At 43.2% G+C, this 27,505-nt stretch overlaps 3 protein-coding genes across 4 annotated transcripts in view; 2 read left to right on the forward strand and 1 right to left on the reverse strand.

Annotated features, from left to right (window-relative positions):
- Positions 1-15,545, reverse strand: part of wdpcp (WD repeat containing planar cell polarity effector) — a 109,769-nt gene extending 94,224 nt beyond the window's left edge. The window contains exon 1 of the mRNA XM_080781746.1: positions 15,418-15,545. The gene's annotated coding sequence lies outside the window, so the exon portion shown is untranslated. The remainder of the gene's footprint in view (positions 1-15,417) is intronic.
- A 611-nt stretch (positions 15,546-16,156) lies between these two features.
- mdh1ab (malate dehydrogenase 1Ab, NAD (soluble)) lies at positions 16,157-25,104 on the forward strand. Its single transcript, XM_080782504.1, has 9 exons — positions 16,157-16,233; positions 16,980-17,078; positions 17,558-17,654; positions 19,458-19,633; positions 21,415-21,537; positions 21,633-21,815; positions 23,737-23,850; positions 24,018-24,107; positions 24,603-25,104. Exons 1-9 carry the CDS (start codon positions 16,231-16,233, stop codon positions 24,723-24,725), a joined length of 1,008 nt encoding a protein of 335 aa, XP_080638630.1. The 5' UTR covers positions 16,157-16,230; the 3' UTR covers positions 24,726-25,104.
- A 735-nt stretch (positions 25,105-25,839) lies between these two features.
- The window catches only part of ugp2b (UDP-glucose pyrophosphorylase 2b), a 67,957-nt gene continuing 66,291 nt past the window's right edge, over positions 25,840-27,505 (forward strand). Inside the window, exon 1 of one of the 2 annotated variants that reach the window (XM_080782503.1) lies at positions 25,840-26,074. Coding sequence is in view for 1 of the 2 variants with exons in the window: in XM_080782502.1 (XP_080638628.1) it covers positions 27,113-27,131 (19 nt within the window). In the remaining variant the exon portion in view is untranslated. Of the gene's footprint in view, positions 26,075-26,781; positions 27,132-27,505 lie in introns of those variants that run through there. The other variant, XM_080782502.1, reaches the window with a different exon arrangement.

A 27,505-nucleotide genomic window follows, 5' to 3' on the forward strand; every position in this document is an offset into this window, starting at 1 on the left:
CTGCCTTCCTGCCTGTCCAATTGTCCATCAGTAGCTGTCTGTCTGTCTATGAGTAGCTGTCTGCCTTCCTGCCTGTCCAATTGTCCATGAGTAGCTGTCTGCCTGCCTGTCCAATTCTCCATGAGTAGCTGTCTGTCTGCCTGTCTATGAGTAGCTGTCTGACTGCCTGCCTGTCCAATTCTCCATGAGTAGCTGTCTGTCTGTCTGCCTGTCTATGAGTAGCTGTCTGCCTGCCTGCCAGCCAGCAAGTTGGTTAACAGAAAATAAATTGTTATGGCTGAGTAAAATAAAATACAATAAACACAATTTGCCTGAAAATAGATTACCCAGCTATGACCTTTTTCATGAAAAAAAATGAGTAGTGATATGGCTGACTGAGTAAAATAAAACAATCTACCTGAAAATAGATAGCTATAAGTGAAGAGCAATTTCCGCAATTTCCGCAATTACCATTTCCGCAATTTCCATTTCCGCAATTTCCTCAATTTCCATTTCCTCAATTTCCATTTCCGCAATTTCCATTTCCACCATTTCCGCAATTACCATTTCCGCAATTTCCGCAATTTCCACATTTCCGCAATTTCCACAATTACAATTTCCGCAATTTCCATTTCCATTTCCAACTATTAATGGCAGCTGGGTTTCATCATTCAAATAAAATAGAATTCTGTCCGTTTAGCTATAAAATTATGTCAGGGAATAGGGATACACAGTATATGTCTTTCATTTGCATTGCATCTCCCCCCCCCCCCCCCAAGCTTTTATTTTCGTTCGAGTAATAGTACAACTCTAATAGTATTACTTATAATAATGTAATTAAAGATAACTTCATTCAGATTTATTTATTTTTATTTCATTTTCCAGATTTTTTTTTCTTCTTTTTTTTTTGAGGTTGAGTATCACTGTCATACATCATCATTCGTCATCTCAATCACAATTTGCATCCTCACCTTCGTCTTCAATGTTTGTTTGTTTGTGTTTAATGTTTATGCAATGATTGTTTACACAAACACTCAAAACTGGCCATTCATTGTCAATGGCATTCAATGTTAGTGTTTGGACAATGTTTGTGTTTATACAAACCCTCAAAACTGGACATAGGAGGGGCTAGCGCCCCTCAAAAATATGAACATATTAATATTGATTATGAAAATAATCATCAAGTTCAGGCCTATTGGTTTTCCTTTGTATGGCAGTAGTGATTATGTCACTACAATAAGCCATTCAGTGTGATGTTGACACTCCTCCAACATTGACACATATTAGTTACCTGTAAACTATTCCTGTAGACTCTCCAAACAGGCCTGTGCGGCTGCATGGGTAGAAGGGCTTTCCACTTCATTTAACCATTTAAGCTTGATAACTGTCAAAAACAGCTTATCTTGTAGATAAGCTGGACACCAGTGTACGACGTGTATAAATTAAGCATATACTGTGTAGCCCTAGGCTACAAAAACCAAAAGTAATACTCTCAAGAGTATATGTAACAATATCTGTACAACCTTAACACACTGAAAACTTCTGAAATGATGCTCTTTCTTAAACTCTGATTAATATCTTCATGACACAAGTTTGAATTCACTCAGTTTCCCCTCTTTCGCTCTCATCTCTCTCTCTCTCTCTCTCTCTCTCTCTCTCTCTCTCTCTCTCTCTCTCTCTCTCTCTCTCTCTCTCTCTCTCTCTCATCTCTCTCTCTCTCTCTTTCTCTCTCTTTCATTTCTCTTAGCGGGTCATGTTCTGGACCGCCCAAGGTCCTTGACGTTTGTAGCTGCTTGAGAGAGAAAGAGATAGAAAAGAGAAAGAAACAGAGAGAAGTAGGAAGGCCTGGCAGCACACTCGCACGCGCACACACACATGCATGCACACACCCACGCACACACCCCCACATACCCGTGTGCAAACACACCTTCTCAGCTGTCCGATTACAAGACGTGGAGAAGGAGGAGAGTGGATTGCAGGCAAAGTGGCGCCAGGCAGCACGCCGAAACCACACACGCACACACACGCGCGCACACACGCGCACACACACACACACACACACACACACACACACACACACACACACACACACACACCCACAGGAACCCATTCAGAGCTGTCGGAGGGTGAAGAATAGAGGTGATGGACAGGCAGAACAAAATGAGGTAAAGCTAATACTATTCAGGAGAGGTGACAGGTACAGTCACTGTGTTTGTGTGTGTGCATGCGTGTGTGTGTGTGCTTGCGAGCGTGCGTGCGTGTGTGTACAGGACATGTCAATCAGTAGGAAAATGAAGCTGGAGTGGCATGGCCGGCAGGCGAGTCTGGTTGCAGAGTGATGTTGTGTGTGTGTGTGTGTGTGTGTGTGTGTGCGCGCATGTGTGTGAGACAGTGTGCATGTGTGTATACAGTATATTTAGATGTGTACGTACATAAGCACATGTATGTGTCTGTGTGCGTGTGTAGACTAGAGGAGTCATAGAGGCTGTGAAGGAGGAATCCAGTGTTGTTGGATATATATATAAAGGCCATGAGGAGGTGAGGAGTTGAAGAGTTCATAAAGAGAGAAAGAATGAATGAATCCAAGAGAAAGAATGCTTGTCCAACAGAAAAGGTAGAAGTAATTTCATTCAGTTCATTCTCTGTTATACAAGTAATTTTATCATATGAATCAGTGACTTACCTCCATGTGGCATTTGTATAGTGTTTAAACAAGGGTTGAATATGTCTGATAGATTATCAGCAAAGACAAAAAGATGTAAAGCTATAGGTTACTTTATGATGGGAGACATGTAACTTGAGGTACATAGTGATAATAAGTTATCCATTATTTGTAACTCGAGTGTTTTAGTTCAATGAACACGATTTTACTGTGGATGTGTGGAATGTCTTTCCCTCTGGTTTCAAATACATAAATAATGTCAGACTCTTCTGACCTGGAAATTGCTGCAGTCAATATCATAACTTTATTTCGTTTTTCTCAATTGTGCAGCAATTGTAGTGTGTGTGGGTGTGTGCATGCGTGCGTGCGGTGAAGTGGAGGCTCCTCTAAGCAGATGTGTAAACGTCATTAGAGGAGGTAATGGAGGGAGGGAAGAGGAGGTGAGGAGAAAGGAGGAGAGGTATTTACACACAACACCTGGAGCAGAAACACAAACACACACCAGTGTGAGAGAGAGAGAGAGAGAGAGGTAAAGATGGAGTGAATGGTAAAGATGGAGACCGACGAAAGCAAGCAAGAGGGGAGATAGTGGGAGAAACCACAGAGTAAGATCGTTGGTATAAATTGAGGTATTGCAAATGAGGGATTGACTATGCAAAATACCTTGTGAGATAGGAGAGAAGGAGAGAGCTAGACCGAGACGGAGAGAGAGAGAGATAAAGAGAGAGAGAGAATCGATAAAAGAGTGAGAACTCTTAATTCGGTGGAACTGTGTCCTAGTATAAAGTGAACTGTATAGGCCTATACAGCTGGCATGGCAGCCACTTGCAGAGCCATGTGGTGCATAGCGCAGCCAGGAGCCTATCAAAATTCGGACTTCACTCTCTAAATTCAGTGTGACTTAAGTTTTAAGTTCACACCAAGCACCAACACATTCAACATCGTCTCTGTAGTTGTGGACTCTGGCAGAATTATTTTTAAAACAATATTTTCATAGGTATCGTCATAGTGCCCTTTATTCGTAATTTATTCATATAGTTGCACATGGTTGTCACAAGGTAGCGCTGGGCTGTTCAGTCTGACAGACATACTGTAGCAACAAGTGGGTGTGATGCCGTGAAGCTGTTCAGTCTGACAGACATACTGTAGCAACAAGTGGGTGTGATGCAGTGAAGCTGTTCAGTCTGACTGACATACTGTAGCAACAAGTGGGTGTGATGCAGTGAAGCTGTTCAGTCTGACTGACATACTGTAGCAACAAGTGGGTGTGATGCAGTGAAGCTGCCGCGTTTGTGATCGTCACGCACTCATCAAGAGTTCAATTGTGTTGAACTTTTTTTTTTTTTTTTACAGCTGCCTCTACTTTTCTATTAACATGAGGAGCATCACTCCCTGTGTGAAAAGCCCTAAAATCCGGCTACATGCAACCACACATTCTCAGCTGTCAGTCATACGGCCAACAGACATAACCTATAGCAAATGTTGTCACTAAATGCAGGCGTGCATCAGCCTCTGAGCGGCGCCCAAGAGCAGGAAAGGTGATACTGCACAAAAAACGTAAATGCGCGCGCACACACAATCGCTATCTGACTTCAAAGAGATTCTCAGGGACTATGTCCTTCCGTTGTTACGAGCGTCCCCCACACCCCTGCCACATCGAAGGTGACGCGTCACGCACGCAGATCATGCAGGTTTGTGTTTACGTCGGTGGATCTGCAGGGCCTGCAAAGCATCAAGTAGCCCCTGTTGTTCAATCGTCACCCAGGGACAGATTAAGGCGCGTGTGCTCGAAATGTATCAATTTATCATATTGTTTAACTACTAACACTATAGTGAAGGGCTTGTCAAGGCCTCAAGCCCAGTACCGCACGGTCCAGTTTCCCCCGAAGGGCCCCTGAGAGCCAAGGGCCCCGCCCCACCGGCCCAATGGCTGCCGTCACCTCCAGCACAAACGCACAACAAACGAACACATGTACATGTAGTGTACACTACAGAGTATAGTAGTATACATATCGTTAGTTCATTCAGATATGATTTTATGTGGGTTATAATATGTGCATCACATGGTTCATTAGCTCAGCTGAGTATAAAAGCTGAACAATAACCAAAATCCTGTAAATATAAAATCCAACAATAACCACGTTATCAAAACACTTAAAAACACAGCTTTGAACCTCTTACTAACCCCTTAGTAAGAGGTTCAAAGTAAAAATATTTAGGACGACTTAGAAGAGCCATGCACCAATCGACTTCTCTAATATACGGCAACATTCCCTGTGTTTCTTCACTAGTCCGATCCAGAAGAACACCGGCCACTGCTACAGAGCTGATCATGAGGTTATATCTTCCCTAATTCTCTGGAATCCTGCCTCAAAGCAGACCAGAGGTAGAAAACTTCCCAGATGTCATCGCTAGGGACATATGTATCAGTGAGCTGGAACTGGGGACGGCAATGAGGACCGGGAAGTCTGGCTGGATTGTGAAATCCATGATCAACGGCGGTCGAAAAATGATGGTGATGATAAAAGCTGCCAGTTGACTTCAGACTGGGCTGCATGCACGCACACACACACACACACACACACACACACACACACACACACACACACACACACACACACACACCTGTCAATGCCCTTCATTGGATAAGTCCTTTAAAGTTGTTGTCAGATGCACAGAGAGAGAGGTTACGCTGGCAAAACGAAAGGTCAGGATCAACATCCTGCAAGTTCTCTCAGCCATGTTATTTAACCGTCACACGCGCACACACATGCTGTCCGTCACCTCCCCAGACACGGCCCTGACACCCCTGACACCGTCCAGCAGCCATCAGCTCACTGTCTGTCTTTCTGCCTCCGCTCTGTGACAAGTTGACGTGGGACTGGCGTTAGTCTGAACTCTGACGCTCTCCAACTGTCCGAAGGTTTGCTTCTCTTTGCTGTGACCTCAGAGACAGACAGTTACGCTGTCACCTGGCAGAAGCTTAGGGTAAACTCATTCTAGGTAGAAAACATACGGCTGGTGACCGTAAGTAAAAACTAGTGTTAGTCGTGAATCCAGTCTTGAGTCCACATTCTAATTCTCTGTCTCGTCTGCCCTTAACCCATTTAGACCTGAGGCCAATTCTTTTAAAAAAATGGCTTTTAAAACCTGTCAGTGGTTCTCAACCTTTTTCATGTCAAGGACCCCTGGAATCATCTGTATTTGGCTGCGGACCCTATCTAAAAATATGTTGTTCCAGGGACCCCCCAGAAGCACGCCGCATTTTCAAGATTTCGAGTGCCGCGCTACGAGCTTGTATATCTGCTATTCTTCATCAGCTAAAGTATAACAAAATGTTTAAAACACCAAAAGGGATTTCCGTCCAGAATGGGTTCATTTGACTTGGACTTGACTCGGCCTCAGACCAAGGGACTGGTCTCGGTCTCGCTTCCCGTCTGTCTCTGTCTCGACCCCCTACCACAAATAAAAAGTGCATTATTTTATGTATTTGTAGGAGATTTGCTAAATTGCTTCTCCATATAAGAGAGATAATTTCATTAAAATGTGTCAATTAATAACAAGTGTTCATATGAATGATCAAATCAAAGTTCACGATATGTTTATTACGTATAGATTTGCTCAATGTCGAATTTGATAAACTTAATTTCCTTCTTCTTCTTCTTCGCACGCACACACCTGAGCAGGTATACAAGGGAGGGGAAATCCTACATGGCTGCTGCTGATTTCTGCTGTTCCGTCAGGACAATAGAGGGGCCAGGCCTGTGCTGCTGGGTCAAGTTGTGTCTTGTCAAGCCCTGTATCCTCTTTCCACTGAGCCTGACAGTTAAGGTGTACCACAGAGGCCCGTACTGGGCCCCATGTTAAACACATTCGCCCTGCAGTTAGACCTGACTAAAGCAAAGAGAAACGGCTCGGCTTTCACATCAAACAGCCACGACGGCCTCCTACCCCCACACAATTCAAACAAAGTTCACAGGCTTCAAGTATTGCATGCAATTGCTGTTGCTTGTCTTTTGGAAATTCTTTGATGATAAGAAACAATATTCTAAACAGATCATGAGCGAAATGATGACTAAACTGAAGGATGGGTCCACGTCTACCTTAGGCTATGTCTCTCCACAGGTTTCAATCCCATATTTAGGTTTGTATCTGAATATTACTGTGACCTTTACTCCTTGAACTTACTATTGGTTGTATGGTTGGTGATCTAGGAACTGAAGCCTTTTACACCATCATTTCTGTGGATAAAATCTAAATGATATAAAATGTAAAAGTGAGCTACCATAACCAAACAGAATCCCCTCAGAGATTCCTGCCATATTGTTAATTTCACATGGTTTTTCCTTCAGCCTATACCGGCCATCTGTTCTGTACCTAGTTATTCTTAATTTAGAGGCTATGTGATGAGTACTTGAGTGTGCAGCAGTTAAAACAACACGATGGGACCGTCATCTGGACGGTTAAAAGCAATTGTTCACAGTTCTCAAGTGGTTTCACCAGACAATTTACTTCTTGTGAGGTTCTGCTTCCTTACATATTTTATTTGCAAACAAATACACAAATAAACACTTTGACATGACGCAATATATTGTAGTATAATTGCAACACATGGACATGGACTGTATTGCCTAAGAAAACCCCAATGCATCCACCGGCTACTCCAAAGATGACAAAAACGCTAAGAGCTAATATCAGACCCACTTTTTATATACTGGCCCCCTGAAGCTTTACTGTTGCACACAAGGTATTATTTAGAAAACCATGTGAAATTAGAGCAGGCTACATGATAAGTTGAGGAGTTTTTTTGGCCACATTATCACATCCCTTTTGCAGTTTAGGTGTCGGTGTTTGTGAGTGATTAAGCCTCATCAGTGATGATTAAACCCAACTGAAATACTAAATTAAACAATGCCACTAAGCTTTACCGTTTGAACAAAACACAACAGGCCATTGTAGGGGACAACGCTCATCTCCCACACAACGCTCATCACGGCAGGAGCAGAAACCGAGAGGCTTAAGCCACCACCGTTCCGATGTCACACAATCTCACACCACACGACCGTTCACGCATGGTACGCACGCCCTGCACGCATGCGCACACGCATGCATGCACGCCCTGCATCCACGCACGCACACGCGCACGCGCACACACACACACACACACACACACACACGCTCAGAATCAGCCCTATGCATGATTGATGTTTCATTTTGCCAATGATAGATGCTTTATTGTGCCAAAATGCAGTTTTCTATGCATTTCGTGGGTAAAAATGGAGGTGTCCCTCATTATAATTCTGGGAGTTCCTGCAAGAACTCCACGCCACTTTCACCACTGTGCCAAAGTGGTTCATTTCATTCTCCCCGTTTGTGTACAATATATGTAAGGTGTGAGTGTTAATTTATCTCTGAAAGTGTATACATTTGCCTCTCAGATGTCTCAAATGGACACTTTTTGCAAACAAATATATGTTAATGACGATTAGAAGATGTAGCACACTTTTCTGGGGGTCTTTATGTGTGTAATATGTGGATTTGGATATTTTAGATTTTAGCAGTGAGCCCAGTGTCTCTGACGTCATGGACACTGGGCTCACTTACTTCCTGGACTACATGTTGTCTCAGTAAGACAGCCCTCCCCCTATCCACAAGGAGGAGCAGTGCCCCCAAAGCATTATGGGAATTGTAGTCCAGGAAGGAAGTGAGCCCAGTGTTGATGACATCAGAGACACTGGGTTCACTGTTAAAATCTAAAATATCTAAAACCACACATTACACAAATAAAGACCCCCAGGAAGGTGTTCTAAATCTTCTAAACGTCATTAACATATCTTTTTTAGCCAAAAGGGTGAAGTGTCCCTTTAACACTAACTTCAGAGTTCAGACTATCTTTGAAGACAATGAAGTATAGGAATGTTGTCCTCATGTTAACGGATTCTCTTGAACAAGTGACAGGCCTCCATACATTCTCCTCCTGTCCTGTTCAGTTGTACACATGACTTAACGGCATCTGGGACGGCCCTAACCCATCAGCCCCACCGTTGACACGGCAACCGTTGCCTATCCTGGCTAACATCTGCCACGGCGAGCGGGGGCCATTAGAAAGCGTGTTTAATCCTCTCACAGCCGTGTTGTTGTTGATGTTGCTGTTGTGTGTGGGAGGGTGGGTTGTTGTGGGGGACGGTATTTGAGCTGCAGACAAACGGGGAAAAGAATTAACGATAGAGGCGTTTCAGCACACAACCTGTGGGCCTCTCCCGGAAGGACTCGGAATTGTCGGTCAGCGTGCGACCGCACGGTCACCCCCTCATCCTGGCAGTGCCGTGCCCTCACCAAACCCAACCCGGCCCATTATGGTTGTGCAAAGGGGCGCGACCGCCAGGAACCGAGGACCGGCGAGGCTAGCTGCCTTCATTACGTCCAGTTGGATGGATTTGGGGCTTCGAGGCTAAAGAAAGAAAGGTAGTGGTGGGTTTGATGTTAGTTAGTTGTTGTCATTGTCAGTGGTGGCAATGGGAGTTGGGGAATGTGTATCTGCCGGGCCTATTAATATGAAACAACAGGCGAACGGGCGATAAACAAAAAAAAGGGTGAAACACCTTTTCCCCCTGATGCGAGAAGCTGCCATGTTGTCAAAGGCCTGGGGGTTCTAGCGCCTGCGTTGATGCTGCTGCCGACGGTTTTTATTTTGGTCACCCTTCACCGGGTTCTATAAAAGGAAAAAAAAGTGTTTGTTGGTGTCACGTGGCACAGAGAGGACAGAGAATGTGCTTCGAATAGGGAATACAGGACACATAAGGTTAGGTGGCAACTTGTGGCAGTCTGGCGCCCCCTTGAGGTGAGATGATTGGCACAAGTGTTAAACAAACCAAACCATGCCCACTTCCACTCAGGCCAAATCACCAAATTGTTACATCACATCACTATCTCTCTCTATCCATCTGTCTCTCGTATGCACTAACGTTTCGGAAGTATGCTTACAAATGAACACTTTCCGCATCATGAAACCCACCATGACGGAATGAATGAAAAGCTTCCTAAAATAAATTGGGATGAACGTTCAACTCTACTCTCACCCGTTTGCAAACCAAGCTGTGCTAGGATCCTCCATGTTAAATCCTTGAATAAATAAAGATCTTGGGGAGGGGGGGGGAAATTATGACAACTCCGTCAATCAGTCCATCAATCCAAAGCCATGAAATATGTACTTGTCTTAATATGGAGCTTTGATTCCATCAAGCCCCATTTCACAGCCCATTTCACTGTGCAAACAGCTCCAGGAGTGAGAGAGAGAGAATAGAGAGGCAAAGACATACACAGTCAGACACACCTTTTTGACGATCCCTGTGTGCGTTTGATTGGAATTAATTGAATAGTTCTACATGAGTGCCAAGACGTTGGCTGATGTGTTTGCAGAAGGAACCTGTGTGTTCATCGACTGAAAACTTGTCATGTGTTTCCTAGAGCAAGCCGACACTTTGGCTCAGTCAGAGCCCTTCTCAGGTTTCTAACACACACACACACACACACACACACACACACACACACACACACACACACACACACACACACACACACACACACAGGTACGTCACAACACTCGCACGCCTCCGGGGCTCTTGTCTTTTTTTAAATGTGCCACAGCTACACAATCACAACAGCTCAAATGGAACTGCAGGCTATTTCTGGAGTCATCTCATTCATGGGAGCTCAATGTGAGGGGTTTACTGGTAGGATGTGCCCTGCTGTTTACGCAAGAAAGAAAAGGGGTCTGTTTGTATTGAGGGGGGTGCAGCAAATAGAGAGATGTTAAATCTACCTTGACAAAGTTAAGTTGTAAACTATAAAGGCCATTAGGTCTGACAGTACTGATATCTGGGAATAAAGGCCAAACATAACTTCTTTGATACTTAAAAGAGTTAAGTTTCCTGTTTCCATTCAATTTAAATGACAATGCTGACTGAAATACTTAGTTTCTAAATTACTTAATTATAATCACACCTATACTAGCCTAACAATATCCCTACAGTCAATGGACCTATCTTCTTCTGCTGACTTTTTACTGACCTGACTGTCTCCAGAACAAGTAAGCCAACTCAGTTTCCAAATGCGTTTTCAGAGCCCAATACAGCCGTACACTGACACCTAGTGTCCTCTATTTGTTACTGCATCACTGCATTTAAACACCAACACTAAGTCAAGTCATATAGCACATCCAATACAGTAAACTGTGTGTGTGTGTGTGTGTGTGTGTGTGTGTGTGTGTGTGTGTGTGTGTGTGTGTGTGTGTGTGTGTGTGTGTGTGTGTGTGTGTGTGTGTGTGTGTGTGTGCATGCGCGTGTGCATGCACATGCATGTGTACAGTTAGTGTTATAGTGCCACCTGCTATCAAGCGGTGTGTCTTGGTGCATTGCGAGGGCTATTTGGTCTAGCAAGGCAGATAAGGGGGCGATAGCGGGGCCTGTGCGTGTCGACTATCTTGCCTGCTCGGTGCCGTCTTGCAGGGTCACTTGGCTGCACTCTCCGGGGATGAGTGGAGGAGTAGAGGTGGAGAGGGAGGCAGAGAGAGGGCGAGATAACGAGGGGAGAGGAGAGGTGGAGATGGGGGAGTGGAACAGGGAGGTGGAATGAGATGGGAACAAAAGAGGAGGAGGCTGAGTGGACGGAGAAGGAGGCAAGGGGTCAGTGGAGTCGACAGAGGAGAATGGCTGCTGTGAAGGGAAACGTGTGACTCTCCACGCCGTCACACACTTATCACGATCTTCTCATTGACAGCCACAAGCGTCGCCCAGCTCAGCGCTGCATGTGTGTGTGTGAGAGAGGGTGCATTTGTGTGCACATAGATTGCGTGTGAGCGTATATGGCTATATGCGCCACCACCATCTGTGTGTGCACGTGCAACTGAACGTGTGTGTGGGACTGTACTTGCGCGAGGGTACTGTACATAATGTGTGTGCGTGCTGTGTTTATGTGCATGCGTGTATGTATGCACAATCTGAACAATAATCAGCGATCGAATAGAATGTGTGTGTGTGTGTGTGTGTGTGTGTGTGTGTCAAAAACTGCACATGCACATGAATCTATGTGTATGTGACTGTGTGTGCATGTCCAACTGTACTGTATGTGTGCGGATGTGCACGTGCAAACATTCAAACATGCAAACATCCCAACTCCCAGTCCCAACTGGGGGCTCCAGGTTTAGGTAGGCACAAGTGACAAAACACCTTGAAACTGAATGTTTTCACAGCACACACACTCACACTCACACACACATATTCATGCAGGATCAGGTCAACATGGCAAACCAGATATTATCAGTGTGAGCTGCCGTAGTTTTTGGTTTCATTATGATTTCCTCTTTACAAAGAAAGTATGCCTAATCCCCCCTATGTATGTCACCCCATCAGCTGGTGTGACTGCCAGAAACACAAATAAACAGCAGAATCTTGTAAAAAAACAGTTATGGTTCTGACTGACAGACTCGTTTGAAACGCACGCTCATGAAAAGTCATAACTGTCAAGTCCTCTTTTAATCAAACTTAAGGGGATTTTGGGATGACATTAATAATAATAATAATAATAAAACTTTATTTGTATAGCACCTTTCATGACATGAAATGCAGCTCAAAGTGCTTTACAGAGAAATGGAGGATAAAAGAAAAGCATGGCAACAACATTAAAAACAAGCAGTAATGCAGTGAGGACATGAATAAAAAAAAAATAATAATAATAATAATAATAATAATAATAATAAAAAGAATAAAAGATCAATTAAAAGCAATGTTGTAGAAGTGGGTCTTGAGCTGAGCTTTAAAAATGTCTACAGAGGCTGCCTGACGAAGGTACATTGACGCTTGCTGCCTGCCTTTGGCAGCCTACATTGCAGGGCAAGTTTGAAACTTAACTGAATTGAAGAGTAAGCAACTGATATTTCTGGACCCACAAAATGTTGGCACGATTCATTTTAGAATATGTCTATACAGATCCAGGCAGCTTGGTTGCTTTAGGGTCTAAATTGATTATGCAACCAGGAACTTTTATTTTAATATATTTCATATATTATTTTAAAAATAATGTTTTATTCATGTTATTTGAACCAATCTGTACCAATTATGAAGATAGGTTGAAAATTGAATCGAAGTCATGTCCTGACTGATTTGCTGCATGTGGTGTTTTTATTTATTTTATGTTCTTATATTCTATTTTGCTCTTTGCCATTGTTCTATAATTTTAACTACTTTTTTATTGTATTCTATTGTATTCTATTTTTGTGTCCTGCCCTGTGAAGCACTTTGAGCTGCATTTATGTATGAAAGGTGCTATACAAATAAAGTTTATTATTATTATTATCCTTTTAAGATCATATGCGCAACATATCCAAACAGGAATTGCCTGTTGGAAGAGCGGCAGAAATCTGATCTGTTAATCCTTTAGTTCTCAACTTCACAGAGTGACACATTAGAATCCAGGCCAAACAATTAGTTGAACCGCATTCACCTGGTCTCAGGTATAAATCATATAGTCCTCCCCCCACCGGACACTAGTCCGATACAGATTTTTAGGGCTAAATAAACTAGAACGGTGCCCGTGGGGCCTCTACAGTGGTGTCCGTTGGGCACTGGCCATGGAGCCTCTACAGTGGTGCCCGTTGGGCACTGGCCTACTTGGAACGATGCAAGTTGGAAATGAATGCCCACCCATATATTAGGTTTGTCTCCCTTTTATGCCCATATATGGAGTTCTTTGTAAGGCATGCCCAAATAGGGAGTATATGCAGCCAGCTTGTGGTGTTCTGTGTCAGGTATGCCCAAATATGGAGTGCTGTGGTCCGAACAGGCCAGCTACATATATGGACGCTGGGCAGGGGCCCGGTCCAGAGCCCGGGCAGAGGCCTTTTTGGGGCGGTTCTGGACAATTACACACACACACACACACACACACACACACACACACACACACACACACACACACACACACACACACACACACACACACAATACAGAGACTTGGTGCATTTATAGATAGATAGATAGATAGATAGATAGATAGATAGATACATAGGAGGCCTTAAGTATGTTTCAATTGAAATGGGCCTCCACCCTCAGGGGGGCTTCCAAGCTCCAACTGAACGTCAGGTGTCAGTCAACCCCCACCACTCTTGGCTCTCACTCTCACTCTCACTCTCTCTCTCAAGCTCTCTCTCTCCCAGACCCATAGATCCATAGACCCCAAGGTAGCCGCAATTAAGTAATAAATATAGCAATAGAGTTCAAAGGGTGCAGATGAAGAAGAGCTGCACTAATTGGCGTCATTAAGGCGTGCATGGCAACAGTTTGTGTCTCGTGTGATGTCACACCAGAAGATATATAAGATGATGCACCGTGTTGAAAATGACTGTAGACGTCGGGAGAGAGAAGAGTGTGACAGACGGACGGACGGACGGACGGACGGACGGACGATGTTGGGTGTATTCTATTCCTTTCATTGATGTCCACTGGCCTATGCACCTGTGCAAACGCCTTATTTCTAGGTGTGCAAAGGTTTTTTCCTACAGTGGTTGTGATCTATGAATTACAAGAAAATCCACCTTCATCCAAAGCTATAAAAAGCAAATTACTCCAGGCTGTGGTGTCCAAAATCCACATGACTGCTTTTAGGAACAGAAACAACAATTGTTCTTGAGCAACACACACTAAAAATGAACTAATCTAATTTGGAAAAGTGTAGGCTATTTCATGGCTAGCCAACCAGGAGGAAAAGTGAGGCCACAGCCAGGGGCCAAACAAGAGTAACATCATCTCCCTTGCCTTTGTTCAAGTCATGTAATGAGTCTGTAATGAGGCCTTGTAATATTAATGGCCAAGCTCATCTAACACTATGAGTTCCCATAGGGGTCCTCTCAACCCAGTGCAAGATATGAAAGAGAAACACTTAAAGGTGGAGGTGAAAACTATGATGGCTAAATTACAGGTCTAAATCTGAAAACACAAGAAAGAATTCTTTAAAGCTTAGGGAATTAACAGGATGTATGTATCTGGACATATCATACTCGAATGAAGAGGCCAGAGGACAATGTTGGAAGTACCAATATCTGGATAAGTACTGGTATATCAACTGTACTGTTGTGTTCAGAATTGGGGACAACCAAATAAGGAAATAATATTTCCAAGGAAATAATATGTGTATATAATGTAAGTTGTTGCATCAGAGTTTCGGTAGTTTTCAGGAAATTGTTTAAATTATGTTTATATTCAGTAAAGCAGAAACAGGATTATATTACACACTCACAGCAGTCGTTATCGACACCAGGGGGGGTTTGAAACAAAGCATTGGCGGTGCATGGAAGCGGTACAGTTAAGTATCACGCACGTGCCCCTTCAACTGCAGCCAGCTGATCAACCCTACAGTTATATCACAGCCTCTAGGGCTATCCATTATCCTACACCTTGGGAGACTATATGGAGTATGGACTGGAGAGAGTATATGTAAATGTATATCAATGTCCATTCAATCAACATTTCACGCACGCGCGCGCACGTGTAGCAGTCACCAGAGTCACTTTAAGTCACAGGGAATTCCCTTTGGATTAGTTGTTAATGTTTCCAATAGCCTATGTCATGTTGGCTTTCCACGCGGGAGACCCGGGCCGTTCGAATCGAATCCCAGGCGTTACACACACACACACACACACACACACACACACACACACACACACACACACACAGAGAGAGACTGTGTGGAGAGTTTAAAGTCAACAAAACGTGCATGTCTACCTTAATTATTCCAGTGAAGTTGGCTGCAAAAGTTGCTTGCTGGAACTGGAACTTAAGATTTGTGTGGCTGTATTTACATTATCTATCCAAATGTGTATTTAGTTGTCAACCAGAGGGCAGAGGCTATTATTCATATGCTGGTCAATTTACGTGAACAAGTAGTCGTCGCCAATTTGATGCTGTAGTTTTATCCAGATTCATTCCGGCGATTTAGCGGCTGCATAGTTAGCAAGCTAAGCTAACAATACTACTACTGCTGGTAGGGGATTGGAGGGTTGTGGTTGCCAAGCAACTAGTACCAACTATACTGAAGCAGACAGTGCGTCAAGTCAAGTTAATAAAACTGTAATAAGCTACAGATACTTACTTCCGTTTCTGTGACTTCCTTGGCAAGGAATCCTTGCTTTCAAAAATTAAAGTTTTATGAAGATTATTATTAATAATAGTGCTGTTGTTGCTGCTGTTTTCACTGGATTGTGTACACTGTACATGATATGTGAAACAAAACATTTTTGTATTTAAAATAAATAAATCTATAAATGGTGTTATGTTGTCTTTACTCTTTACTATGTTAAAGCACATCGCTTAATCAAATTGTTTCACCTATTACTAGTAGTACTAAAACCAAAGATGGTGAGGTGAACGAATCTTTGGTAACGGACCGGGAGGACTCGTAAAACTACAATTCCCAAAGTACTCCCTCTGCGTTCAATCAATACGTAATGACGTTTGACGTAGTCACGTGGGATAAGTAGTGACTCTTGGATTTGGTTGCGTGAGAGGTGGGAGAGCTGCCCGAGCTGTCATACGAACATGGTGAGTCTACTGAAAATATTGTTCACATTTAAGTTTTCACTGGTAATGGGCTAAGAAAGAATTCCGTGCTGATTTCTGGAGATTGTTGCCTGGAAATTCCTGGAACCTCTCTAGAAAAGAAGCCTGTGTGAGCCTTCATTTTGTAAATTAGTTCCCACGTTGGTTTATTTGGCTGGCTGCCATGATGCATAAAAATTGGATTAACAACTTAAAGTAGTAGTAGTTGTAGCAGCAGTGTAGTACTAGCAGCAGTAGTCGCTGTCAATAGCTAACTAGAATGCAACAGGTGAATGAGTGAAGCTGCATGCCTCTGTCTGCAAACAGAACTAAGTAATTTCACACTTAACTCGGTGTACAACATTTTGTCAAATTGACCTATTTGGTTCCATTTATAAACTCTGAGTTACAAATAGATCGAAATTGACACTGAGGGTTTTACTGTGTAACATCTCCAGACCAGATAGTGTGACTACTTTTTATTTATTTTTGGAATGGCAGAGGTGGGATGAAAGGATTTAAATGAATGGAAAAGATGCCAAGTTACTTTATAAATACATCAGCCTGTTATGTAATGGAAGAAAGTGTCTAAGCAGTACTCTTGCTATGCAGAGAGTGTGCTATTTTTGAACTTGTACTGCCTTACCCCATGTGGGACAACTTGCGTCCCAAAAACGGGTCGGGGACCCACATCTAGTCACATGTGTCCTGAATGTTAGTACTACTAACTACTCCCTTTTGTCTTTCAGTCTGAGGCTATTAGAGTTCTGGTGACCGGTGCTGCCGGGCAGATTGCCTATTCACTGCTGTTCAGCATTGCCAAGGGAGATGTGTTTGGCAAAGAGCAGGTAAAGAAGGGCTTACAGTATACACACACTGATCTCATTAGGGAAGTGTAATGGCAGCGTTGGAGATATTGCCAGTCCCCATATAAAATGACTTAGAATTTATCCAGTTGACCTGGTCATTTTGATTGAATCTACCCGTTATCAATGGGTGATTAAACTGTGCAAGGTTAATTCATAGACTCATGTCAGGCTTTAGGTTTGACCCATGGATTCAATGAAATGGATCTGGTGCTTAGGGCAACTCTTAAAACCACATGATCCATCTGGCCTGTGTCGAAGCAGCCAGTCACCCCCATGGCTTAGGCTGTCAGTCAGACTGTTCTGTCATCTCAAATGAAATAATCCTTGTCATGTCTGTCTGCATGTCATGATATGTTGAAACTTGAAAGGTAATTTCAGTTTAGTGTAGAATGTTCTTTTGATCCTCATGATCTGTCTTAAAACATTCACCCCCGTCCATCGCTCACTCTGTCCTTCAGCCAATCGTTTTGCTCCTGCTGGACATTACACCCATGCTGCCAGTTCTGGAGGGCGTCGTCATGGAGCTGCAGGACTGTGCCCTCCCACTTCTGAGAGGTACCCACGATGCTGACCAAGTGACATTTCAGCAAACGGTGCTGTCCTCCTGGACTGGTGTACCTTTATTTACCATGGGGAGATTAGCTGAGAACTAATTATCTTTTTCAGGAGTGATTGCTTTACACAGACTCTCATTAAAACCCGAAAGAGCTGACCAGTACAACCAGTCTTATATTGTTGGCCACTGAGCAGCTCCACTGGGGTTCGTTGGGGGTTCAGTGCCTTGCTCAAGGGCACTTCAGTGAGGTTGGGGGAGGGGTCAGTGGTGGCCAACCAGATTTTTCCCATCGGTCCGGGGAATCAAACCGGGAACCTTTTGGTTACAAACTCGCTCCTCTAACCTTTATTTATTCTGCATTTGAGCCACAGACCACGGGTTTACATTCTCCGTGAATGAAACAAGTGTTGTGATTGGTTGAGAAATATCGTATATTTCAAACGGAAAAATATATCTGACGGATGTCTCTGCCTTAGGTTGTGACCAGGGTTTTCTCTTCACAGATGAGTAAGGCTGGGAGTCTGGGAGAGAGGCAGCAGACCCAAGACTTAGAATATTTTCCATTCTGTATTGATGTGGTACCATTGGGAGATAAAGCAGGAAAATGTTGATCAAAAATAACAATTATTCTAGTAATTCTACATTGTCTAATTGTGTAGACTAATAATTTAACTCTTGAGAGTGTAAAATTGGTTTCCATTTTAAAGCCATAAAATTTTACGCTCAAGAGTTAAATATTTATAAGGGTGCATTTGGTTACCAGCTCCATCATTTAGCTGTGATCCACTGGTGGTCCCTGGACCACTGGTTGAAAAACACTGCTTTATATTGTCAGTTATGTAAATTGAAATTCACAGATAAAAAAAACAGTACTGTACTGTAAATGGAAAGAGAGCTGTCTCCTAATGTCCAAATAACGGCTCAGTCTTTGTGTGTCTTTACGGTAATCGGTGTCACAGCTCTAGTCGTGACTCGCGAGGCGCCATGACGCTCCATCTCCATTGTGACCTGGAATTTTTCCTTTGAAACAGTGCTTGTCCTTTGCTTTGTTTGGGGTGGGCTGTGAGAGGCCCCTGTATTATCTGACAGTGCTGGGAAAGACAATGTTCTATGTTTGAGGCGAGCCCTACAATATAGTAGCTCTGCTGCTGCTCACACATGGGACCCGTGACCAAAACATACATTTTCAACAAGGTACATAACACGGCAGCAAATTCTGGAATATTCATTTAACTCGGACTCATTAAATTAACTCTTGAGTCTCAGTTAAAGTAACACTTTAATTAATATATTTTAAGTGCTGTTTAGAAGTATTTTGTTAGACCAGAACATGTTGTGTAGAAATATAAATAACTAGGGTGTAACATTTGGTTACAAGGCTAGTTGAATATAACAAGGCAAATAAAAGTGAGTGTTTGGACAATTTGTCAGAACAGCAGCCAACTATATTAGCAAACAACCTCTGGTTCAGGACCCGCCAGTGCGCCACCCTCCCATTTAGTCCCCTTTGTCCCAAGTAATCCACCCGTATTGTCAAACTATATGACTATGAACCTGATTGTACTATATATATATATATATATATATATATATATATATATATATATATATACACACACACACACACACACACACACACACACACATCTAGTTTTCTCATGACGTTTTCTATATTAACTGTTGAGCATAATCCTGTGTGCTTCACAGTAAATGCATACAATTTAATACCCATTGGTTTATTTAAAATTTCTCATTTGAATCAACAACTTTCTTTTTACTGCAATCCCCTCTTCTCCCGACAGACGTCGTCTGCACGGACCAGGAAGCAGTAGCTTTCAAGGACCTGGATGCTGCCATCTTGGTGGGTTCCATGCCCAGGAGGGAGGGCATGGAGAGGAAAGACTTGCTTAAGGCCAATGTGGCCATCTTCAAGAGCCAGGGAGTAGCGCTGGAGAACTACGCTAAGAAAACCGTCAAGGTAAACGACGTAGGATGCTTGTGTCGTGCTAAAGCTTCAGTCGAAATCCAGCATTAATTTTAAAGCAGCATGGGTATATCTGCATCACGATGGGGGAGAAGTAGTTCACAGACAAGATCACACTTTCTCCAGTAGAAAGTTACAATGTGGTGTTGTTAACAACTTGAACCCCACAAGTGGTCAGACTAGGACACCTCCTTTACTCCTCTAGACCAAATCTTTGCTGAGAATAGCTTGCCATTTTTGCTGAATCTTTGCCCCCAGAATAGGGACACTATGGTTCATATGGTTATATATGCTGGAAGACAGAATGACGGAAGGAATTCTGGAAACCCAGAATGTGTAAGCTCTATGGTTGTACTTCACCAATGGAACATCTGGTAGTGTTTGCCCCTTAGACAGTATATATTAGGTCCTGGGGACAAAAGTATTGTCTGGGGAAACTGTTGAAATGAATAGTAACTCCTGTCATAAGCACACATCCCATGAAAGGCCCATTGCAATTTATAGTCAGCTGAGTGCTGACTAGCCATGTGATGGAACAACTGGAGTCAATTCAGACTGCATGTCCGTACATAATGTGTACCGTTGTGTGCAGGGTTTAAGCAGTTGTACAACTCTCTGCAGCCAGGCTTATAATAATCCTGGCATGGTGCCTTCCTAGGAAGGACTGGTGACATATTAAACCTGACATACTACGGGTCTTCACTTTCTATGCTGACTTTAACCTTTAACTGACAGGATAGTTTGTGTGCGAGTACCGAGTGGGACACTATCCTCACACACATAGTAGATACTAGAGCAGCTGTCAACAGAGCTGGACATTTTCAGTTATTATAATTCATGTAATGTTGGAACTGGTCAGTAGTACCATGATATCCAGGACACTGCTGATTGTCACAAGCTTGCAAAAGGTAATGTGTGAATTCTCCCACCCTGCCTATATTCCTGTTCCAGTGACCTTGACTGGTAGGAGGAGAGCTTGTCTGCTTGGGAGATGCCGGTTTATTGGGGTTTGTGCGCTTTTTCGACCAGTCATTGGTCCGACATGTGAAAAACGACCGGTTAAGGTTGGTGACTGGATTAAGGTTGGCGAACAGTTTAAGTAGGTTGACATTTGGCAAGTTTTCCACTCAAGGCCTACTGTCACCTACTGTGGCTCAATCCTTGTGTTCCTGTTACTGTTTATTTGGTTATGAATCACAACAAAGTGAGGACATGAGATGCTTTTCTGTCACAGAATGAGACCCATGCTAAACGATGCAAACTAGACTAGAGGTTGAGCTGTGTGGAGCTGGAACATGTTGGTTTTGCTGTTTTAACACCCTCTGGTGGACAAATTTGGCAGCCTGTAAGTGACAATATTAATACCAAAATACCCATAGTATACTGTACAGCCTCATTAATGTGGTTTTGCACTTCAGCTTCATGTGGCTCTACTAATAAAATACAAGTATTAATAAAACCACATACACAGCAACAACAACCCACTGGATGTTTTTCTTCACACCACAAACAACGTGAACAATTTTGTGACTCATGGTGGTGTTGGCTGTAATTGATGATAATCTGATAGTCTGTCAAGCAAGTTCCTAGGAAGGAATGTAACTCATCCAATGAGCAGAACTCCTCCGGTGATGGTCACAAGGGGAAAAAAAATTCTACTATAAGTGACGTGTGTGAGCATGCGTGTGTCCGTGACGAGGAAATCTTTCCTACTGTGTGTGTGTGTGTGTGTGTGTGTGTGTGTGTGTGTGTGTGTGTGTGTGTGTGTGTGGTAGGTTCTGGTTGTAGGAAACCCAGCCAACACCAACTGTCTGATTGCAGCAAAGTCTGCTCCCTCCATCCCCAAGGAGAACTTCTCCTGTCTCACCCGTCTGGACCACAACAGGGCTCGCTCCCAGGTCTGTCTGTGCTACATCACTTTCTTATGCTATCACGTTTAACAAAAAAATAATCTAAAATGTAAAAACATGCTTTTCCTCTTTTGGTCCTGTAGGTGGCAATGCGCTGTGGCGTGCCTGCCACCCATGTGAAGAACGTGATAATCTGGGGTAACCACTCAAACACACAGTACCCTGATGTTCACCACTGCAAGGTCAAAATGGCCGGCTTCGATGCTGACCTGGCCTGCTTCGATGCTGTCAAAGACGATGCCTGGCTCAAAGGAGACTTCATTTCTGTGAGTTGGAACATGATCCATGTTATCTAGTTATCATGGGTAAGGGAACTGCTCTGACACTCCTACAGCGATCCAATTCAAAGCAGCTTTGTTGGCATGAGAAAACATGCGTTTACATTGCCAAAGCAAGTGTCACAATACAATAAAAACACTTGAAAATGGGGAAAGTATACAGTTGGAGGAGGGGGTACAGCATTTTGCAATCCACTGTTTCATGCTCTCTCTTTCTCTCTCTCTCTCTCTCTATCTCTCTCTCTCTCTTGCGCACACATTAAAGAAATGGTTCAGGGCTTCTGGGTGGATCAGGGATAAAGTTCCTGCCCACCACCATGTAGATGGACTAGGGTTGAAACCATACATAAAAATGATTACATTGTAATATTTGTCGGGTGAAAGAAGCGCTCTCTCTTTTGTAACGTGTGTGTCAGAACGTGTGTGTCAGAACGTCACGGCCGTTTGCGTTTGTTTCCGACGTTCTGTTTGTCGTTCAATCATTGTTTTTTGTTGTGGCTTTGCTGCTGCTGCAGTTGGCTCATAACATTAGCTGTGAGCTGTCTGTCTGCCACCGTGCCATGCACCCCCTCCACCCCACCTTGGCTGCGCTGTTTCACCCGCGTTTAGTTTGCAATGTTCAAACGTCACTCGATATAACTTCAAACGTGTCAAATAACAGTAGTATGTGGCTATGCGCCGTGTCGGGGACTCTGGGTGAGCTCTTCCCCGTGAGTATGATCTGCTTTGCTCTGCAGCCTCCGTGGCTGGCAGGGACTTCGCTACTATGATGGGCAACCAATCACGAGGAGGTCGCTACTATGATAAAGTCGTCTACATTTCATGAGCTTTCATTAGTCGCGTTTCACCTGAAAAACCTAGATTCGCTGCAGTTTATTGGAACGACATATCTTATGGAGGCCATCATATTGAGCTCCAATATGGCAGAGGCTGCCACTCCAAGTGACTACTGACCAATCACATCATGTCTTTTCCGGGACTACTTTTTGTAAATTACTTTCTGAATGACTTTTTTGTAAAGTAATCGCTTCTCTTCTGGAAAATAACAAGACATATAACGCATTATTGTCTGCTTAGCTGTGTTTGTTTTCGATGTGTACACTGTGTAATCTTATAGAGGTATCTAAATAGCTGAATGTATCCAGTATAGCAAGACTTTCCACCATTTCCTGTCTGGTAGCCAAATGTCACGATACCTCTGAGACAGAAACGTTACCTACCGCTGTTTAGATGCTCAATAAAATGATGTACTGTGCACATTGAAAAGCAAGTGATTAGAAAACAACCTGATATTTATTATTTTATGTTCCTAAACCGACTACAGTATATGAAAAGGTCTCAATTGTTCATTGTTGTGTAATGTTGTGGAGCCGGCTCCATTCACTGCCATGTATTCATGAAACTTCCGGTGTGAGATTTGCCTCCCATGAAAGTGTCATGGTGCGTACCATGACGTCAGCGGTGTCTGTTCATTCTGTAAGCTTCCTTGGACAAGTCCTGGACAAGTTATGTATGGGGTCAACTGGTCTGTATCGGCCAGTAAATGATGATAACAAATATTGGCTATCCCTTTTTAAAGTCCTTCACATGTGCTTATGAGACTAGTACTGTTACACTGGTCATATTGCTTTAGATTATCTTCACTACTTTATTTTAGTCTTTATATTTACTCTTTGCTGTCACCACTTATGTCATACTGAACTACATGTTGCCCTTTCTGTCCACATAAAATGTAATAAAGAGATTTGTAAAAATCTGTGTCCCCAAAAAGTCCAAAATGCAACTTTAAAAAACTGGCCACAACTGATAGACGTATCACTGTATTGGACAAGGCACGACATAACAAAACATGTTCATATTATGCCAAAATAAAATATGCTACCTGTTCTCCTCTCCTCTTGCATTCCAGACAGTGCAGCAGAGGGGAGCTGCAGTCATTAAGGCAAGGAAGCTCTCCAGCGCCATGTCTGCAGCCAAGGCCATCTGTGATCACATGAGGGACATCTGGTCTGGGACCACTGAGGTAAACGCCTGAAAATGGTGCTGAGAATCAGGTTCCATTGCTTTGGATTTCCTGAAACTGTCTACATTCTCTATTCCTAAAATGAGACTGGCCCAGTATTCAACACACATACCAGGGTGTGAGGTGTCTTTACTCAACTGTAATTTTTCCTTCTCTTTGACATTCAGGGCGAGTTCATCTCCATGGGTGTCTACTCCACTGGCAACTGCTATGGAGTCCCTGAGGACCTCATCTATTCATTCCCAGTCCAGATCAAGGTGGGACTTAGTTAATGCTGTTATAACAGCCATGTTAGCACCATGCTACTGTTGGATTGTTTTGAGCTTAGCTGATAGATAACTACTGTAGTAAGTGTCTCCCCAGGTGTTGTATTTGGCCACTGGCCAGTGATAGTTTGGATTGGTAAATGCCAGAGGAGAGAACAAATTTGATGTATGTTATATAAAACATACATTTTCACAATGTTCCCTGATCATGTTAGAGCTCTACTCTGGCTGCATACCGATGTGTTTGCAGATTAATCTCCCATCACTATCTCACTATCTCCCACTCTCTCTCAATGGGTTTCAGCATACCTTGCTGTAACTTAACACCTTGCTTTAGAATCGGGTTAGGGTTACTCTCCAGGTGTATCTGAAGCCCTAGAAGTGCATTTACTATTTACCAAGTGAAAAGTTAACAATTTTCACTTCTGTGAGTGTACATTAAACATGACCATAAGGAATACATTTTGTCTTTTTTTTTTTTATCAGGACAAGTCCTGGAAGTTTGTGGAAGGCCTGGTCATCAATGACTTCTCCCGAGGCAAGATGGAGGCCACAGCCACAGAGCTAATGGAGGAGAGGGACACGGCCGTGACCTTCCTGGGGGTGTGACTAGACCCAGTAGCAGGTGCCACCATCATCCAGCACTTAGACACCACTAAACCTCCAGACGCACGCCTATGACACTCCACCCCTCCTCCTTGTGTGTGACTGTGTGTGTGTGTGTGCGACTGTGTGTGCGCACAAGAGTGTGGTTGTGTGAGTCCACAACGATCTGTTACAAACTTATCTTTAAACAAACCCTTTCTGCTAAAACAACCCTCTTAAACTAAGTTGGAGTATTGTTACAGTCAATGCACTGAGTTTACAGTCACTGAAACAGTTAATTGTATAAACAATAAAAGATCAGGCAATGTACTTGTTATTTTTGTAGTCAAAGTTAAATGTTTACAAGGTTGAATAAAGGCAAGTCTGTAATTTAAATAAGGAACTGTATTGCATATTTCTTTTGGGGGGGGGGGGTAATTTGCACTTTTGCATGTATCAGCTTGTATTGCATTGCATGTATTAATTAAGGGTAGAGATGGGAAACCAAGGTGAGACACTGCCGGAGGTCTGATTTAAATCCAGGTCATCAACGCAACACCGTCCCAACTCACCCCTTATTTACACACTTACTTCAGTTGAGAACATGTTATACCTGGATTTGCCATTAGCTGCAACATAATAATTCCACCACTTGAGGGCAGCACAGTCCAACAAGGTTTTTTGCAGAAACATATGGTAGTTGTTGTTATGTAACCACGTTTGTTATTGTGTCTAACTGAACCATAGTGTTTCTATGAACATAGTGCTAGTGAATGAGGGCCTGGCCCAGGGAGTCGGGAAGCTTTTATGGTCATGCCAGACATTTGCAGGCAGCTCTCGCATAAAGGTATATATGTGTCATTTGTGCGTGTGCGCACAACCCTACATTGCCTCACAGAGCCGTAGCGTTTACTCGTGCAGTAGAAAGCATGTATTCCTAGTAGTAGTTAGTTACACACAACGATTTGAAGATGCTTTATGATTTCTTACCAGTACCAGTACGGAAGTACCACTACCAACCTTGGTTGGACCAGGAGGACGTGGCAGAACTCTATTGGTCCTCTGGTCAACTTTAGGCGTCACCTCTAAAAAGCAACGTTCTCATTGGATAAAAACACTCACACGCTTCCCAATTCGTTCCTGTTTGGGTTGACTTTGTAATGCATGCATCTTTACCTAAACTATTACAGTCTCGTGTATTGTTGAGCTAATGTGCTGCTTTACATTACCAAAACGATTAATGCTGAATGAAAATAGAAGTGCGAACATTGAATAAAACTACAATACATTTTGCTGCTCGCGCCCCAAGTCCCTGGTGATTGTGGTCCAAGGCCAGCCCTCTACGACTTTCTTCCGACAGCTTCCGACACACAGTAAGAGATGAGCAGCAGCATTACAGAATATGCACAAAATGTCCTTTTTATTGTTGTGTTGTTTCTTTCTTTATTGGTCGTTTGCCCCATATCACCATGATACCATCCCATACTGCAAAATGCGACGAGTGTAGACTTGCACGCACATTTCAATAGCATAACACGTACGCCATCCTCCTTAATTATCTGCGTGGCATTCTAAGCCAATAATGCATCGCTCAAAATCGATAGTATTATGAATATCACATCTTAATCATCGACACATGCAGTATCCACGGCGACGATGCTGCTGACGACGATTTGCAGTTGCACATGCACGGTGATCTGATCTATCGTGTTTGAGAAGGTGTACAGCACAGCAGATATGGATCCATTGTTATTCGTCGGGAACATCATGTAATGTAACCAGCATCATTCATTTGACCAGCAGCTCTGGAAGTTGCGGGTCAGACGCGATCTTTAATCCATGTGTAACTGATGTTATGCGCACTATCTATGGCAAACCAAAATTGATTTGTGGCTCCCGCTCGGTTGCAGTTATAAGACGTTGAGACGTGATGGGGGCGAGGCATTAATAAGAGATGGACTCGAATAAGTTGGGAGTCACGCAAAGAACTGTGACGTGCATTGCTCTATCTGGAAAAGAGGCAGAACCCGAAAGCAATAAAAACCATAGACCAGATCTGTTTAAAGCCGCATATGTAAGGGACAACATTTGGCTCACAGTCAGCCATACACAGAGGTGAAGTTGACGTGATCCGATGAAGGTGTCCCTGTTTTTTCTTGGATGGGAAGGTGGTCAAAGCCAAGGGATGTTTAATTCGTAGGGGCTCAACACCGCAGCGCTGGTTTTCAGAAGAATGAATGGTCGTCTCGCCTGGGAAGTTTACCTCAAGAAAGTTGTCTATTCTTAAGGAATGTATTGAACTAAATGTCGTTCTTGTACCCCTCTGGGAGATTTCAATGAAACGTTGATTGCTTGTTGGATTTGCAGTTATCTACACAATTGTTGGGGGGCATCGACTTAACAATTGAAACATGGCACTTTATGTAGAAGGTAAGCGATCTTGGGGATGTAGAAGCTTACTGTGTACTTACTGACCTTTCACTTACAAGTGTTCAGTTTCATTGCTGTGTTTAAAGCAGTGTATAGTTGGGAAATAACTTCCTTCAACCGATATACTACAGTCAGAGGTCTTGTATAGCGCTGTTCTAAGTTGTCATGTCATTACTTCTGGCAGGGTAGTAATTCCATATGTCATGTGCAGCTCAATGGGTAGAGGATGACACTTATATTACTTACGTTATGGTTCAAGACCATTTCCTCTCTTGCTCAATGGCTCTATAGTGGTCTATAATCCATAGTTCAATTATAGCCTTCGATCAAGACTATCATAGATGTCATTTAATTTTAATTTGCAGATACAAAAG

This window comes from Protomyctophum bolini (assembly GCF_963924005.1).
Source record: "Protomyctophum bolini genome assembly, chromosome: 14".
NCBI classification, from domain to species: Eukaryota; Metazoa; Chordata; class Actinopteri; order Myctophiformes; family Myctophidae; genus Protomyctophum; species Protomyctophum bolini.